The 17,568-nt window shown below is 39.4% G+C and overlaps 1 protein-coding gene across 1 annotated transcript in view; it reads right to left on the bottom strand.

Annotated features, from left to right (window-relative positions):
• MUC16 (mucin 16, cell surface associated) overlaps positions 1–17,568 on the bottom strand; it is a 185,277-nt gene that overhangs the window by 16,434 nt on the left and 151,275 nt on the right. Inside the window, exons 55-91 of the mRNA XM_075613035.1 lie at positions 17,376–17,539; positions 15,712–15,779; positions 15,077–15,249; positions 14,591–14,626; positions 14,083–14,234; positions 13,145–13,212; positions 12,833–13,005; positions 12,349–12,384; positions 11,841–11,992; positions 11,491–11,558; positions 11,179–11,351; positions 10,693–10,728; positions 10,177–10,307; positions 9,830–9,897; positions 9,518–9,690; positions 9,027–9,062; positions 8,506–8,636; positions 8,156–8,223; positions 7,844–8,016; positions 7,359–7,394; positions 6,839–6,969; positions 6,492–6,559; positions 6,180–6,352; positions 5,689–5,724; positions 5,168–5,298; positions 4,818–4,885; positions 4,506–4,678; positions 4,021–4,056; positions 3,501–3,631; positions 3,154–3,221; positions 2,842–3,014; positions 2,351–2,386; positions 1,828–1,958; positions 1,478–1,545; positions 1,168–1,340; positions 697–732; positions 178–308 (exon numbers count right to left, since the gene is read on the bottom strand). Of these exons, the coding sequence (XP_075469150.1) occupies positions 178–308; positions 697–732; positions 1,168–1,340; positions 1,478–1,545; positions 1,828–1,958; positions 2,351–2,386; positions 2,842–3,014; positions 3,154–3,221; positions 3,501–3,631; positions 4,021–4,056; positions 4,506–4,678; positions 4,818–4,885; positions 5,168–5,298; positions 5,689–5,724; positions 6,180–6,352; positions 6,492–6,559; positions 6,839–6,969; positions 7,359–7,394; positions 7,844–8,016; positions 8,156–8,223; positions 8,506–8,636; positions 9,027–9,062; positions 9,518–9,690; positions 9,830–9,897; positions 10,177–10,307; positions 10,693–10,728; positions 11,179–11,351; positions 11,491–11,558; positions 11,841–11,992; positions 12,349–12,384; positions 12,833–13,005; positions 13,145–13,212; positions 14,083–14,234; positions 14,591–14,626; positions 15,077–15,249; positions 15,712–15,779; positions 17,376–17,539 (3,878 nt within the window). The remainder of the gene's footprint in view (positions 1–177; positions 309–696; positions 733–1,167; positions 1,341–1,477; positions 1,546–1,827; positions 1,959–2,350; positions 2,387–2,841; positions 3,015–3,153; positions 3,222–3,500; positions 3,632–4,020; positions 4,057–4,505; positions 4,679–4,817; positions 4,886–5,167; positions 5,299–5,688; positions 5,725–6,179; positions 6,353–6,491; positions 6,560–6,838; positions 6,970–7,358; positions 7,395–7,843; positions 8,017–8,155; positions 8,224–8,505; positions 8,637–9,026; positions 9,063–9,517; positions 9,691–9,829; positions 9,898–10,176; positions 10,308–10,692; positions 10,729–11,178; positions 11,352–11,490; positions 11,559–11,840; positions 11,993–12,348; positions 12,385–12,832; positions 13,006–13,144; positions 13,213–14,082; positions 14,235–14,590; positions 14,627–15,076; positions 15,250–15,711; positions 15,780–17,375; positions 17,540–17,568) is intronic.

Below are 17,568 nucleotides of genomic sequence, written 5' to 3'. Positions count from 1 at the left end.
GTTTAATGGAGGATTATTGAAGGGAAGATCCTAAACAGACTAAAGGGGTCATATACAGGGTGTAGAAATGGAAAAGATGACCCGCTTGAAGTTGGAGACTGAAAGAAGAGAGGAAGTTAACATCTGCTTCATACACATTGTAGAGCAATGAAAGGCAAAAAGCATCTGGTCACTCACTAAACTAGTCATTATGCCTCGGGTGCTGTTGAATTTGGAGGAGTCCGGGGTCCCGAAATCAGAGGTGTATTTAAGGTTGGTCAAAGTGAAATTCAAGGTAAATGTGGCAACTGCTGGAGCTGGAGATGTAGCTGTTGGTAGAATGGACAAAATCACAACTGAAATCAGAGCAGATGACAACTGAGAATCTCAAAAACTGAACCCAGCACCCATCAATTTATCCTTGTAAAGATGAAAGGTGAAGGTTGTGTCTAAAAGAAACTGGGTTATGTAAAGCTACAGCATGGGAACTTATGTAAAATTCATGCAATAAAGAAGTTGCAAATATGTGAAAAGCCACCAAAGGTTAAATTTTCAACACCAAAACAGAAGGCTAGTTTTATTGTGCATCAATTAATACATTAGGGATGTATGCCAAACAAAAAATGGAATTGTTACATGGTAAAGGAAGAGTGTGTGTAGTCCAAGTTTGTGTACCCAGTGTTTGCATCAGCTCTACTGTCATCGGTAAGTACTTACATGGAGCCGGGGTAGTTCTTGCCTTTTCATTATATCCTAAGAAATACATGAAGACAAAAGCCTATAATGTCCATTTGAGTAACATCAGATACATTAACTTAATTGCTGCGCTAAACGCTACTGAGATTTTTCACCTTTCCTGTGTTTAATTGCGTAGTTATCACAGAATGACCAAACTGTCTTTTAGCTAAGAGAAGTCTGACACTGATCTGTGCGTGGTCAGAAGCAAACAATTTAAAATAAAGAGGTGAGAGAGGCTACAATGGCCATTTGTCAATCAACTAACCACCTTATCTATGAATACAGTTGACACTTCGGAAGGGGATCACATTAGAGACTATAGAGACACATTATTCCCTAAAGAGGGATTCCAGGGAAGTATTAGAAGTTCTGAGTTCTATCATTATGAGGTATGCCGAGGGAATGCCCTTTACTGTGGGTAGAAGTTGATATTTAGCCCTGTGTACTTACCATTAACAAAGAGGCTGTTTGGATCCATAGAATAGATGCTCAGTTTGGTGACACTTTTAGTCTTGTTGCTCAGCTCTTTGAAGAAAGCCACTCGCTCAAATACGGGAGATGCTGACTGGTTAGTGTATGTGCAGATGGCGTCAACTTTGGTGTCAATTCCATTGTTTGCACCACTGGAGAAGAAATTCATGATATAAGGACGTGTTAACATTTCTAAATCCATGTTGTTAGACACATTTTTATTTCAAGGTTTTGCAAGGTTTTGCAGCGAAGTATGTGGAGAAATACTGTAGCAATGTTTATCTGTTACCTGAATCCCATGATTTGGCACCCAGCGTAAGAAGATCCCAGACTGCTGTTCTTCATCAATGTGTTCAGCTGAAAGAAAAGAGTCTTAACATTATAATCCTTCAAACATCTGGTTCTGCATTACTGGACCTTTTAGATAAAATGGGGTGTTTTCAAGCGAGAAACCATAGAAGTTTCATGGAGTATTATTGAAGGGAAGATCGTATACAGACTGTCGGGGTGATGTAACGGTTGTAGAAACTGAGAAGGGGATACACTAGAAGTATGAAGACTGAAAGAAGTGAGGAAGTTAACACTGGCTTCGCAAAACACAGTAGAGGAATGAAAGGCAACAAGCATCTGGTGACTCACTAAACTAGTCATTGTGCCTCGGGTGCTGTTGAATTTGGAGCTGTTCGGGGTCCCGAGATCAGAGGTGTATTGAAGGTTGGTCAAAGTGAAATTCAAGGTAAATGTGGCAACTGCTGGAGCTGGAGATGTAGCTGTTGGTAGAATGGACAAAATCACAACTGAAAACAGAGCAAATGACAACTGAGAATCTCTAAAACAGAACCCAGCACCCATCAATTTATCCTTGTAAAGATGAAAGGTGAAAGTTGTATCTAAAAAACCTGGGTTATGTAAAGCTGCAGCATGGAAACGTATGTAAAATTCATGCAATAAAGAGGTTGTAGAGATGTGAAAAGCCACCAAAGGTTAATCATTTCAACACAAAAGGGTAAGGCTAGTTTTATTGTGCATCAATTAATACTGCACTTCAGGGATGTATGCCAAATAAAAAAGTGAATTGTAACATGGTAAAGAAGAGTGTGTGTAGGCCAGGTCTGTGTACCCAGTGTTTGCATCAGCTATTCTGTCATTGGTAAGTACTTACGTGGAGCTGGGGTAGTTCTTGCCTTTTCATTGTATCCTAAGAAAAACATGAAGACAACATCCCATCAAGTCTATTTGAGTGAAATCCAAGACATCGTCTAAATTTCTGCACTAAACAGTACTGGGATTTCTGAGCTCTCCTGCGTTTCATTGTGTGGTTATGACAGAATTACCAAACTGCCTTTTATCTAACACAGCTCTGTATTCTTGAGTTGGACACTAGTCTCTGCATGGTCAAAACTAAATAATTTTCAATAAAGACGTGAGAGAGGCTGCAATGGCAATTTCTCAATCAACTAACCTCTTTACCTACAATATGAATAAAGTAAACACCTAGGAAGGGAACCACATTAAAGTATATAGAGGCAAACTATTTACCAAAGAGGGGATGCCTGTGAGGTATAAAAAGTTCTATGTTCTGACTTTATGAGGAAGGGGTGGGGAATCACCCGTACTGTGAGTAGCAGTTTAAATGTACCCCAGTGCACTTACCGTCAACAAAGAGGCTGTTTGGATCCATAGAATAGATGTCAAGTTTGGTGACACTGTTAGTTTTGTTACTCAGCTCTTTGAAGAAAGCCACTCGGTCAAATACGGGAGATGCTGACTTGTTAGTGTATGTGCAGATGGCATCAACTTTGGTGTCAATTCCACTGTTAGCGCCACTGGAGAAGGAATTAAAGATATAAGGACATCATATTATATTTTAATCCATGCTGTTTTTGAAATCTTGTTTTTTAATGTTTTCTCAAGGTTTTGCAGCAATGTGGATAGGCTAATACTGTAGCAATATTAATCTGTTACCTGAATCCCATGATTTGGCACCCAGCGTACGAAGACCCCAGACTGGTGCTCTTCATCAGTGTGCCCAGCTGAAAGAAAAGAGTTGACATTATATTCCTTCAACCATCTGATTCTGCAGTACTGGGCATTTTAACATAAACGGGGTATTTTCAAGGGGATCCCATAAAAGTGTAATGGAGTATGACTAAAGAGAAGATCCTTTACAGACTGCAAGGGTCATGTAAAGGGTGTAGAAATGGAAAAAATTACACACTTGAAGTATAAAGACTGAAAGAAGTGAAGAAGTTAACCCCAGCTTCACAAGACATTGTAGAGCAATGCAAGGCAACAAGCATCTGGTGACTCACTAAACTAGTCATTGTGCCTCGGGTGCTGTTGAATTTGGAGGTGTTCGGGGTCCCGAGATCAGAGGTGTATTGAAGGTTGGTCAAAGTGAAATTCAAGGTAAATGTGGCAACTGCTGGAGCTGGAGATGTAGCTGTTGGTAGAATGGACAAAATCACAACTGAAATCAGAGCAGATAACAACTGAGAATCTCTAAAACAGAACCCAGCACCCATCAATTTATCCTTGTAAAGAAGAAAGGTGAAGGTTGTGTCTAAAATAAACTGGGTTATGTAAAGCTACAGCATGTAAAATTATGTAAAATTCATGCAATAAAGAGCTTGCAAATATGTGAAAAGCCACCAAAGGTTAAACATTTCAACACCAAAACGTAAGGCTAGTTTTATTGTGCATCAATTAATACATTAGGGATGTATGCCAAACAAAAAATGGAATTGTTACATGGTAAAGGAAGAGTGTGTGTAATCCAAGTTTGTGTACCCAGTGTTTGCATCAGCTCTACTGTCATCGGTAAGTACTTACATGGAGCTGGGGTAGTTCTTGCCTTTTCATTATATCCTAAGAAATAGATGAAGACAAAAGCCTATAATGTCCATTTGAGTAAAATCAGATACATTATCCTAATTGCTGCGCTAAACGCTACTGGGATTACTCAGCTTTCCTGCATTTTATTATGTGGTTATCACAGACTGACCAAACTGTCTTTTAGCTAAGAGAGCTCTGTATTCTTCAGTCTGACACTGATCTGTGCGTGGTCAGAAGCAAACAATTTAAAATAAAGAGGTGAGAGAGGCTGCAATGGCCATTTCTCAATCAACTAACCTCCTTATCTATGAATACAGTTGACACTTTGGAAGGGGATCACATTAAAGACTATAGAGACACATTATTCCCTAAAGAGGGATTCCAGGGAAGTATTAGAAGTTCTGAGTTCTATCATTATGAGGTATGCCGAGGGAATGCCCTTTACTGTGGGTAGTAGTTGATATTTAGCCCTGTGTACTTACCATTAACAAAGAGGCTGTTTGGATCCATGGAATAGATGCCCAGTTTGGTGACACTTTTAGTCTTGTTGCTCAGCTCTTTGAAGAAAGCCACTCGATCAAATACGGGAGATGCTGACTGGTTAGTGTAAGTACAGATGGCGTCAACTTTGGTGTCAATTCCACTGTTTGCACCACTGGAGAAGAAATTCATGATATAATGACATGTTAACATTTCTAAATCCATGTTGTTATAGACACATTTTTATTTCATGTTTTTGCAAGGTTTTGCAGCAAAGTGTGCAGAGAAATACTGTAGCAATGTTTATCTGTTACCTGAATCCCATGATTTGGCACCCAGCGTAAGAAGATCCCAGACTGCTGTTCTTCATCAATGTGTTCAGCTGAAAGAAAAGAGTCTTAACATTATAATCCTTCAAACATCTGGTTCTGCATTACTGCACCTTTTAGATAAAATGGGGTGTTTTCAAGCGAGAAACCATAGAAGTTTCATGGAGTATTATTGAAGGGAAGATCGTATACAGACTGTCGGGGTGATGTAACGGTTGTAGAAACTGAGAAGGGGATACACTAGAAGTATGAAGACTGAAAGAAGTGAGGAAGTTAACACTGGCTTCGCAAAACACAGTAGAGGAATGAAAGGCAACAAGCATCTGGTGACTCACTAAACTAGTCATTGTGCCTCGGGTGCTGTTGAATTTGGAGGTGTTCGGGGTCCCGAGATCAGAGGTGTATTGAAGGTTGGTCAAAGTGAAATTCAAGGTAAATGTGGCAACTGCTGGAGCTGGAGATGTAGCTGTTGGTAGAATGGACAAAATCACAACTGAAAACAGAGCAGATGACAACTGAGAATCTCTAAAACAGAACCCAGCACCCATCAATTTATCCTTGTAAAGATGAAAGGTGAAGGTTGTATCTAAAAAACTTGGGTTATGTAAAGCTGCAGCATGGAAACTTATGTAAAATTCATGCAATAAAGAGGTTGTAGAAATGTGTAAAGCCATCAAAGGTTAAACATTTCAACACAAAAGGGTAAGGTTAGTTTTATTGTGCATCAATTTATACTGCACATCTGGGATGTATGCCAAATAAAAAAGGGAATTGTTACATGGTATAGAAGAGTGTGTAGGCCGGGTCTGTGTACCCAGTGTTTGCATCAGCTCTTCTGTCATTGGTAAGTACTTACGTGGAGCTGGGGTAGTTCTTGCCTTTTCATTGTATCCTAAGAAAAACATGAAGACAACATCCCATCAAGTCTATTTGAGTGAAATCCAAGACATTGTCTAAATTTCTGCACTAAACAGTATTGGGATTTCTGAGCTCTCCTGCGTTTCATTGTGTGGTTATGACAGAATTACCAAATTGCCTTTTATCTAACACAGCTCTGTATTCTTGAGTTGGACACTAGTCTCTGCATGGTCAAAACGAAATAATTTTCAATAAAGACGTGAGAGAGGCTGCAATGGCAATTTCTCAATCAACTAACCTCTTTACCTACAATATGAATAAAGTTAACACCTAGGAAGGGAACCACATTAAAGTATATAGAGGCAAACTATTTACCAAAGAGGGGATGCCTGTGAGGTATAAAAAGTTCTATGTTCTGACTTTATGAGGAAGGGGTGGGGAATCACCCGTACTGTGAGTAGCAGTTTAAATGTACCCCAGTGCACTTACCGTCAACAAAGAGGCTGTTTGGATCCATAGAATAGATGTCAAGTTTGGTGACACTGTTAGTTTTGTTACTCAGCTCTTTGAAGAAAGCCACTCGGTCAAATACGGGAGATGCTGACTTGTTAGTGTATGTGCAGATGGCATCAACTTTGGTGTCAATTCCACTGTTAGCACCACTGGAGAAGGAATTAAAGATATAAGGACATCATATTATATTTTAATCCATGCTGTTTTTGAAATCTTGTTTTTTAATGTTTTCTCAAGGTTTTGCAGCAATGTGGATAGGCTAATACTGTAGCAATATTAATCTGTTACCTGAATCCCATGATTTGGCACCCAGCGTACGAAGACCCCAGACTGGTGCTCTTCATCAGTGTGTCCAGCTGAAAGAAAAGAGTTGACATTATATTCCTTCAACCATCTGATTCTGCAATACTGGGCATTTTAACATAAACGGGGTATTTTCAAGGGGATCCCATAAAAGTGTAATGGAGTATGACTAAAGAGAAGATCCTTTACAGACTGCAAGGGTCATGTAAAGGGTGTAGAAATGGAAAAAATTACACACTTGAAGTATAAAGACTGAAAGAAGTGAAGAAGTTAACCCCAGCTTCACAAGACATTGTAGAGCAATGCAAGGCAACAAGCATCTGGTGACTCACTAAACTAGTCATTGTGCCTCGGGTGCTGTTGAATTTGGAGGTGTTCGGGGTCCCGAGATCAGAGGTGTATTGAAGGTTGGTCAAAGTGAAATTCAAGGTAAATGTGGCAACTGCTGGAGCTGGAGATGTAGCTGTTGGTAGAATGGACAAAATCACAACTGAAATCAGAGCAGATAACAACTGAGAATCTCTAAAACAGAACCCAGCACCCATCAATTTATCCTTGTAAAGAAGAAAGGTGAAGGTTGTGTCTAAAATAAACTGGGTTATGTAAAGCTACAGCATGTAAAATTATGTAAAATTCATGCAATAAAGAGCTTGCAAATATGTGAAAAGCCACCAAAGGTTAAACATTTCAACACCAAAACGTAAGGCTAGTTTTATTGTGCATCAATTAATACATTAGGGATGTATGCCAAACAAAAAATGGAATTGTTACATGGTAAAGGAAGAGTGTGTGTAGTCCAAGTTTGTGTACCCAGTGTTTGCATCAGCTCTACTGTCATCGGTAAGTACTTACATGGAGCTGGGGTAGTTCTTGCCTTTTCATTATATCCTAAGAAATAGATGAAGACAAAAGCCTATAATGTCCATTTGAGTAAAATCAGATACATTATCCTAATTGCTGCGCTAAACGCTACTGGGATTACTCAGCTTTCCTGCATTTTATTGTGTGGTTATCACAGACTGACCAAACTGTCTTTTAGCTAAGAGAGCTCTGTATTCTTCAGTCTGACACTGATCTGTGCATGGTCAGAAGCAAACAATTTAAAATAAAGAGGTGAGAGAGGCTGCAATGGCCATTTCTCAATCAACTAACCTCCTTATCTATGAATACAGTTGACACTTTGGAAGGGGATCACATTAAAGACTATAGAGACACATTATTCCCTAAAGAGGGATTCCAGGGAAGTATTAGAAGTTCTGAGTTCTATCATTATGAGGTATGCCGAGGGAATGCCCTTTACTGTGGGTAGTAGTTGATATTTAGCCCTGTGTACTTACCATTAACAAAGAGGCTGTTTGGATCCATAGAATAGATGCCCAGTTTGGTGACACTTTTAGTCTTGTTGCTCAGCTCTTTGAAGAAAGCCACTCGATCAAATACGGGAGATGCTGACTGGTTAGTGTAAGTACAGATGGCGTCAACTTTGGTGTCAATTCCACTGTTTGCACCACTGGAGAAGAAATTCATGATATAATGACATGTTAACATTTCTAAATCCATGTTGTTATAGACACATTTTTATTTCATGTTTTTGCAAGGTTTTGCAGCGAAGTGTGTGGAGAAATACTGTAGCAATGTTTATCTGTTACCTGAATCCCATGATTTGGCACCCAGCGTAAGAAGATCCCAGACTGCTGTTCTTCATCAATGTGTTCAGCTGAAAGAAAAGAGTCTTAACATTATAATCCTTCAAACATCTGGTTCTGCATTACTGGACCTTTTAGATAAAATGGGGTGTTTTCAAGCGAGAAACCATAGAAGTTTCATGGAGTATTATTGAAGGGAAGATCGTATACAGACTGTCGGGGTGATGTAACGGTTGTAGAAACTGAGAAGGGGATACACTAGAAGTATGAAGACTGAAAGAAGTGAGGAAGTTAACACTGGCTTCGCAAAACACAGTAGAGGAATGAAAGGCAACAAGCATCTGGTGACTCACTAAACTAGTCATTGTGCCTCGGGTGCTGTTGAATTTGGAGGTGTTCGGGGTCCCGAGATCAGAGGTGTATTGAAGGTTGGTCAAAGTGAAATTCAAGGTAAATGTGGCAACTGCTGGAGCTGGAGATGTAGCTGTTGGTAGAATGGACAAAATCACAACTGAAAACAGAGCAGATGACAACTGAGAATCTCTAAAACAGAACCCAGCACCCATCAATTTATCCTTGTAAAGATGAAAGGTGAAGGTTGTATCTAAAAAAACTGGGTTATGTAAAGCTGCAGCATGGAAACTTATGTAAAATTCATGCAATAAAGAGGTTGTAGAGATGTGAAAAGCCATCAAAGGTTAAACATTTCAACACAAAAGGGTAAGGTTAGTTTTATTGTGCATCAATTTATACTGCACATCTGGGATGTATGCCAAATAAAAAAGGGAATTGTTACATGGTATAGAAGAGTGTGTAGGCCGGGTCTGTGTACCCAGTGTTTGCATCAGCTCTTCTGTCATTGGTAAGTACTTACGTGGAGCTGGGGTAGTTCTTGCCTTTTCATTGTATCCTAAGAAAAACATGAAGACAACATCCCATCAAGTCTATTTGAGTGAAATCCAAGAAATCGTCTACATTTCTGCACTAAACAGTACTGGGATTTCTGAGCTCTCCTGCGTTTCATTGTGTAGTTATGACAAAATTACAAAACTGCCTTTTATCTAACACAGCTCTGTATTCTTGAGTTGGACACTAGTCTCTGCATGGTCAAAACGAAACAATTTTCAATAAAGAGGTGAGAGAGGCTGCAATGGCAATTTCTCAATCAACTAACGTCTTTACCTACAATATGAATAAAGTTAACACCTAGGAAGGGAATCACATTAAAGTATATAGAGGCAAACTATTTACCAAAGAGGGGATGCCTGTGAGGTATAAAAAGTTCTATGTTCTGACTTTATGAGGAAGGGGTGGGGAATCACCCGTACTGTGAGTAGCAGTTTAAATGTACCCCAGTGCACTTACCGTCAACAAAGAGGCTGTTTGGATCCATAGAATAGATGTCCAGCTTTGTGACACTGTTAGTTTTGTTACTCAGCTCTTTGAAGAAAGCCACTCGGTCAAATACGGGAGATGCTGACTTGTTAGTGTATGTGCAGATGGCATCAACTTTGGTGTCAATTCCACTGTTAGCGCCACTGGAGAAGGAATTAAAGACATAAGGACATCATATTATATTTTAATCCATTCTGTTTTTGAAATCTTGTTTTTTAATGTTTTCTCAAGGTTTTGCAGCAATGTGGATAGGCTAATACTGTAGCAATATTAATCTGTTACCTGAATCCCATGATTTGACACCCAGCATAAGAAGACCCCAGACTGCTGCTCTTCATCAGTGTGTCCAGCTGAAAGAATAGAGTTGACATTATATTCCTTCAACCATCTGATTCTGCAGTACAGGGCATTTAAAAATAAACTTGGTATTTTCAAGGGGATCCCATAAAACTGTAATGGAGTATGATTAAAGAGAAGATCCTTTACAGACTGCAAGGGTCTTGTACAGGGTGTAGAAATGGAAAAAATGACACACTTGAAGTATAAAGACTGAAAGAAGTGAAGAAGTTAACCCCAGCTTCACAAGACATTGTAGAGCAATGCAAGGCAACAAGCATCTGGTGACTCACTAAACTAGTCATTGTGCCTCGGGTGCTGTTGAATTTGGAGGTGTTTGGGGTCCCGAGATCAGAGCTGTATTGAAGGTTGGTCAAAGTGAAATTCAAGGTGAATGTGGCAACTGCTGGAGCTGGAGATGTAGCTGTTGGTAGAATGGACAAAATCACAACTGAAATCAGAGCAGATAACAACTGAGAATCTCTAAAACTGAACCCAGCACCCATCAATTTATCCTTGTAAAGAAGAAAGGTGAAGGTTGTATCTAAAAGAAACTGGGTTATGTAAAGCTGCAGCATGGAAACGTATGTAAAATTCATGCAATAAAGAGATTGTAGACATGTGAAAAGCCACCAAAGTTTCAACATTACAACACAAAATGGTAAGGCTAGTTTTATTGTGCATCAATTTACAGTATACTGCACTTCAGGGATGTATGCCAAATAAAAAAAGGGAATTGTTACATGGTAAAGGAAGAGTGTTTGTAGGCCGTATTTGCATCAGCAATTCTGTCATTGGTTAGTACTTACGTGGAGCTGGGGTAGTTCCTGTCTTTTCATTATATCCTAAGAAATACATGAAGACAAAAGCCTATAATGTCCATTTGAGTGAAATCAGATACATTATCTTAATTGCTGCGCTAAACTCTACTGAGATTTTTCACCTCTCTTGTGTTTAATTGCGTAGTTATCACAGACTGACCAAACTGTCTTTTAGCTAAGAGAGCTCTGTATTCTTCAGTCTGACACTGATCTGCGCGTGGTCAGAAGCAAACAATTTAAAATAAAGAGGTGAGAGAGGCTACAATGGCCATTTCTCAATGAACTAACCTCTCAATCTATGAATACAGTTGACACCTCGGAAGGGGATCACATTAAAGACTATAGAGACACATTATTTCCTAAAGAGTGAATTCCAGGGAAGTATTAGAAGTTCTGAGTTCTATCATTATGAGGTTGGCAGGGGGAATGCCCTTTACTGTGGGTAGTAGTTGATATTTAGCCCTGTGTACTTACCATCAACAAAGAGGCTGTTTGGATCCATGGAATAGATGCCCAGTTTGGTGACACTTTTAGTCTTGTTGCTCAGCTCTTTGAAGAAAGCCACTCGATCAAATACGGGAGATGCTGACTGGTTAGTGTAAGTACAGATGGCGTCAACTTTGGTGTCAATTCCACTGTTTGCACCACTGGAGAAAAAATTCATGATATAATGGCATGTTAACATTTCTAAATCCATGTTGTTATAGACACATTATGATTTTATGTTTTTGCAAGGTTTTGCAGCGAAGTGTGTGGAGAAATACTGTAGCAATGTTCATCTGTTACCTGAATCCCATGATTTGGCACCCAGCGTAAGAAGATCCCAGACTGCTGTTCTTCATCAATGTGTTCAGCTGAAAGAGAAGAGTCTTAACATTATAATCCTTCAATCATCTGGTTCTGCAGTACTGGACATTTTAACCCAAACTTGGTGTTTTCAAGGGGGAACCGATAGAAGTTTAATGGAATTTAGGTGAATTGAAGATACAATACAGACTGAGGGGGTCATGTAAAGGGCGTAGAAACAGCGAAGGTGACACGCTTCAAGTATGAATATGGATAAAAGTGAGGTAGTTAACCCCAGCTTCACAACACACTATAAAGCAATGAAAGGCAACAAGCATTTGGTGACTCACTAAATTAGTCATTGTGCCTCGGGTGCCGTTGAATTTGGAAGTGTTCGGGGTCCCGAGATCTGATGTGTATTGAAGGTTGGTCAAGGTGAAATTCAAGGTAAATGTGGCAACTGCTGGAGCTGTTGTTGTTGGTAGAGTGGTCAAAGTCACAACTGAAATCAGAGCAGAAAACAACTGAGAATCTCTCAAACAGAACCCAGCAGTTTATCGTTGTAAAGATGAAGGTAAAGGTTGTATCTAAAAAAATGGGTTATGTAAAGCTGCAAATGAAGACTTATTTACAATTCATGCAATAAAGAGGCTGAAGAGATGTGAAATGCAACCAAAGGTTAAACATTTGAACACCAAAGTGTTCAGCTACTTTTATTGTGCATCAATTCATACTTTAGGGATGTATGCAAAATAACAGAGGGAATTGTTACATGGTAAAGGAAGAGTGTGTGTAGGCCCGAGTCTGTGTACCCAGTGTTTGTATCAGCTCTACTTCATCGGTTAGTACAGTACTTACGTGGAGCTGGGGTAGTTCTTGCTTTTTCATTATATCCTAAGAAATACATGAAGACAAAAGCCCATTAAATCCATTTGCATGAAATCCAAGACATCGTCTTAATTTCTGCGCTAACCGCTACTGGGATTACTCAGCTTTCCTGCATTTTATTGTGTGGTTATCACAGACTGACCAAACTGTCTTTTAGCTAAGAGAGCTCTGTATTCTTCAGTCTGACACTGATCTGCGCGTGGTCAGAAGCAAACAATTTAAAATAAAGAGGTGAGAGAGGCTGCAATAGCCATTTGTCAATCAACTAACCTCCCAATCTATGAATACAGTTGACACTTTGGAAGGGGATCACATTAAAGGCTATAGAGATAAATTATTCCCTAAAGAGGGATTCCAGGGAAGTATTAGAAGTTCTGAGTTCTATCATTATGAGGTATGCCGAGGGAATGCCCTTTACTGTTGGTAGAGTTGATATTTAGCCCTGTGTACTTACCATCAACAAAGAGGCTGTTTGGATCCATAGAATAGATGCCCAGTTTGGTGACACTTTTAGTCTTGTTGCTCAGCTCTTTGAAGAAAGCCACTCGATCAAATACAGGAGATGCTGACTTGTTAGTGTATGTGCAGATGGCGTCAACTTTGGTGTCAATTCCACTGTTTGCACCACTGGAGAAGAAATTCATAATATAATGACATGTTAACATTTCTAAATCCATGTTGTTATAGACACATTTTTATTTCATGTTGTTGCAAGGTTTTGCAGCGAAGTGTGTGGAGAAATACTTTAGCAATGTTTATCTGTTACCTGAATCCCATGATTTGGCACCCAGCGTAAGAAGATCCCAAACTGGTGTTCTTCATCAATGTGTCCAGCTGAAAGAGAATTTATTTATTTATTTATTTATTTATAAAATACTTTACCAGGAAGTAATACATTGAGAGTTACCTCTCGTTTTCAAGTATGTCCTGGGCACACAGTTAAGACAAATAATACATGGTTACAAATACAGTTACATAAATGAACAGAGTATACATTATATACAAGACATTGCATGCACAGTTAAAGAAAATGTATATTATGGGCGTATGAAACAGTTACAGACCAGATTAAAATGTTAGACAGCCTTAGATTTGAAAGAACTTAAACTGGTGGTGGATTTGAGAGTCTCTGGTAGGTTGTTCCAGTTTTGGGGTGCACGATAAGAGAAGGAGGAACGGCCGGATACTTTGTTGAGCCTTGGAACCATGAACAGTCTTTTGGAGTCTGATCTCAGATAATAGGTGCTGCATGTGGTAGGGGTGAGGAGCTTGTTCAGATAGCTGGTTAGCTTGCCCATAAAGAGTTTAAAGGAAGACAGGAAAGGTGAACTTTGCGCCTAGACTCGAGTGATGACCAATCTAGTTCTTTGAGCATTTTGCAGTGATGTGTGTTGTTTTTGCATTGGAGAACAAAACGACAAATTGAATAAGAAGAACCTTAACATTGAAGGATTATAAACATCTGATTCTGCAGTACTGGACATTTTAACACAAACTTGGTGTTTTCAAGGGGGATCCGATAGAAGTTTAATGGAATTTAGGTGCATTGAAGATCCAATACAGACTGAGGGGGTCATGTAAAGGGCGTAGAAACAGCGAAGGTGACACACTTCAAGTATGAATATGGATAAAAGTGAGGTAGTTAACCCCTGCTTCACAACACACTGTAGAGCAATGAAAGGCAACAAGCATTTGGTGACTCACTAAATTAGTCATTGTGCCTCGGGTGCCGTTGAATTTGGAGGTGTTCGGGGTCCCGAGATCTGAGGTGTATTGAAGGTTGGTCAAGGTGAAATTCAAGGTAAATGTGGCAACTGCTGGAGCTGTTGTTGTTGGTAGAATGGTCAAAGTCACAACTGAAATCAGAGCAGACAACAACTGAGAATCTCTCAAACAGAACCCAGCACTTTATCGTTGTAAAGATGAAGGTGAAGGTTGAATCTTAAAAAATGGGTTATGTAAAGCTGCAAATGGAGACTTATGTAAAATTCATGCAATAAAGAGGTTGTAGAGATGTGAAATGCAACCAAAGGTTAATCATGTGAACCCCAAAGTGTTCAGCTACTTTTATTGTGCATCAATTCATACTTTAGGGATGTATGCAAAATAACAGAGGGAATTGTTACATGGTAAAGGAAGAGTGTGTGTAGGCCCGAGTCTGTGTACCCAGTGTTTGCATCATCTCTACTTTATCGGTTAGTACAGTACTTACGTGGAGCTGGGGTAGTTCTTGCCTTTTCATTATATCCTAAGAAATATATGAAGACAAAAGCCCATTAAGTCCATTTGCGTGAAATCCAAGACTTCGTCTTAATTGCTACGCTAAATGATACTGGGAATACTCAGCTTTCCTGCATTTTATTGTGTGGTTATCACAGAATTACCAAACTGTCTTTTAGGTAAGAGAGCTCTGAATTTTTGAGTCTGACACTAGTCTCTGCGTTGTCAGAACTAAACTATTTAAATTAAAGTGGTGGGAGAGGCTGCAATGGCCATTTCTCAATTATCTCACCTCTCTACCTGTGAGGAAAGTTGACACTTAGGAAGACTATACTGTAGAGCCAAATTATTTGCTAAAGAGGGGATCCCAGTGAGGTCTAAAAAGTGGTAAGTTCTGTCATTATGAGGGTAGAGTAATCACCATTACTGTGAGTATTGATACTGACCCCACTCCAGCACCCCCTCCCCCTGCACTTACCATTTACATAAAGACTGTTTTGGTCCAGGTTGTACTCTCCCCACTGGGTGATGTTCTTGGTCTGCTCACGGATCCCATTGTAAAAGGTTACTCTGTCAAACTGCGGCCCAGTCGCAGCTTTCTTGATGGTGCAGATGGAGTTCACATTGGTTTGAGATGCTGAAGTCCCAGGCCTGGAGGGATCAAAATGCTGGGATTTAATACTCTGCTAGAATCGTTCAAAGGAGGCTGGACACGTATGAACCTATTTTGTGCTGGAGGGGCCAGCGATGCATCCCTTTCAATGCACCACATCAAGCAAAGAAGAGTAGAACTTAAACCAAAGATGTTATGTGTACTGTATGTACTTAATGCTTACTTTTTGTTAACCAAATATTACTATAATAGGCTTCTAGAATGCTTCTACCATATGAATAATGCACAAAGGGGTATCATTTACTGTAGATGTGATCATTTCGATTTTGAGTATCTATCACTGTATGATTTGCCTATAGAGAAGTACAAAAGTACACATCTGGCCTTTCCACCGTGGCCCAGAATGGACAAAGCTATAGCATAAATTGGTCCATCAAAAGTTGAGAATGGTGCTTTAGAAGCAGCCGTAGGTGGGGAAGATCATTGCAAAGAATACTCACCTAAAGGAGTCGATGTGACAGCCGGTGTATTTACTGCTGATGCTGCTGTTCTTGAATGCAGAGTCCAGCTAAATGAACATATGGAAAAAGTGAACTTTAGAGGAGGTTTGATAACGGGACCTCAAGTTCCAAACTACCAAGCTAACTCTTCCACATTTGTTAATGTATCTCCTGCACTGAAAACCAACCGGCAGCAACCTTATCATAACCACAAATAACGTTTGTGCCAACTGTCCTGATAAAGCCTTGTGAGAGTTAAGGTTTGTTTGCAGTATGGCAACCAAGAGATTAACCTTCTCAATAAATTCACTTTTTTTATTCTGCTTCTTTCTGGCTGGGAGGGACAGCCTGAAAATAGGCAACGTTTCATGGCTTAGGTAGCAATCAGACAATTAAGGAAATGTATTTTGCTTGTTCAGGAACTAACTACTAACTACCTAGCTGTTTATATTAAAATGACAAAGATGAACAGTTTAATGGTGTGCATGTGACCATAAGTGTCTCTAGAAGAGATGCTTATCTGGGTTGGAGGGCTTTAAAAACCTACTGTAAATTACATTCATCAAAACCAGACATCCTGATACAAGCCAACACAAATAAAGAATAATTTTAGTTTTGTAAAACCAGCTGTTGTCTCACTTATAAGCACGTATAACCTTACCAGAACCCATTGTCATAAGGTGAGAATTGGGAAAGGGGTATAAAAGTTACTGTTATCTGTGGTAGCAACATATCCGACAAATTCCTTTGAGTTCAATTATGTGAGTACTATGAATCTGTTTACTATTGAGAGAATACTTTCAAGTATTTTATACTCCCTCATTAAATTAGAAATCAAATAATTATCTTTCAGCTATGTAGTCGTGAAAGTGCCTGTAGTCTAGAGTGAGTGACAAATGGCTGACAGGACACAGCCCTGTAGACCTGTCAAGGCATCTGGAGTCTTCCGCAGATGTAAGAGTTGTGCAGTATAAAAATGTGCTACAGTTAAAAAATGTTTAAGAGTACTGCATCAGTGAAAATATATTCATTTGAACGCCACCAGGCAGATCAAAGTAGGTGAGGATTCTGTGTGTGTAGATCTCATATCCTCTACTTCATGACCCCTTGAGAAACCTATTACAAGACTTTCATTGGTAATGTGTAGGTTTTCTTTGTTAGTTTCTTTTATGGTGTAAACTGTCTGACTAGGTACTATATGTGTTTTTGTAATCCTTTTCTCTATAACAAGCACAATATGCCTTTCTTAATAGTACAACTAAAATGTAATAAATAATCTCTTCTCGCTCTAATTTAACGTATCACCTTAGAAGAGATTGCTCTCATTTTCAGACATGTTCTGCTAAATTGTTTTTTTATTTAATTTGTATTTATTTTCCTGGTAGAAAGGGGGACCGAAGACTCCTTAGATGTAAGCCTTTAAATTAATTCTTGTGGTGACAGTGTAATTGGGGTGTAGTATGACTGTTTTACGGGTGTAGTGAGTGCTCATTTATAGTGCCATACAGGGAGATGAGTAAGGCATCTGGGTGACCAGTTGCACACGCACACTGTCCATGGATAAATTTGAACATAATACCAACTAATATGTGTTTCCCTATGTACTCTGTCATGTTTATATAATTCTCTCTTTTGATGAAGAGAGGTGATCATTCAATGCTCACCAAAGCTAGGACCACAGCAGATGTAGAGTTGAATTTTGGAGAGCCACTAGTCACAAGTTCAGTGGTGAAAGGCAGGTTAGTGATTGTGAAATTGAGGGTGACTGGTTCAGTAGGGGATGATTCCACTTGCGGCCTGGTGGCCACCTGTATTGGGGGCTCCACAGCTGTGAGAGGCAAGCATATTATCAATAAG

The sequence above is a fragment of the Ascaphus truei genome, chromosome 8, assembly GCF_040206685.1.
Source record: "Ascaphus truei isolate aAscTru1 chromosome 8, aAscTru1.hap1, whole genome shotgun sequence".
Taxonomy (NCBI): domain Eukaryota; kingdom Metazoa; phylum Chordata; class Amphibia; order Anura; family Ascaphidae; genus Ascaphus; species Ascaphus truei.
Note: the sequence above shows the minus strand (reverse complement) of the source record. Positions and strands in the feature narration are given on the sequence as shown.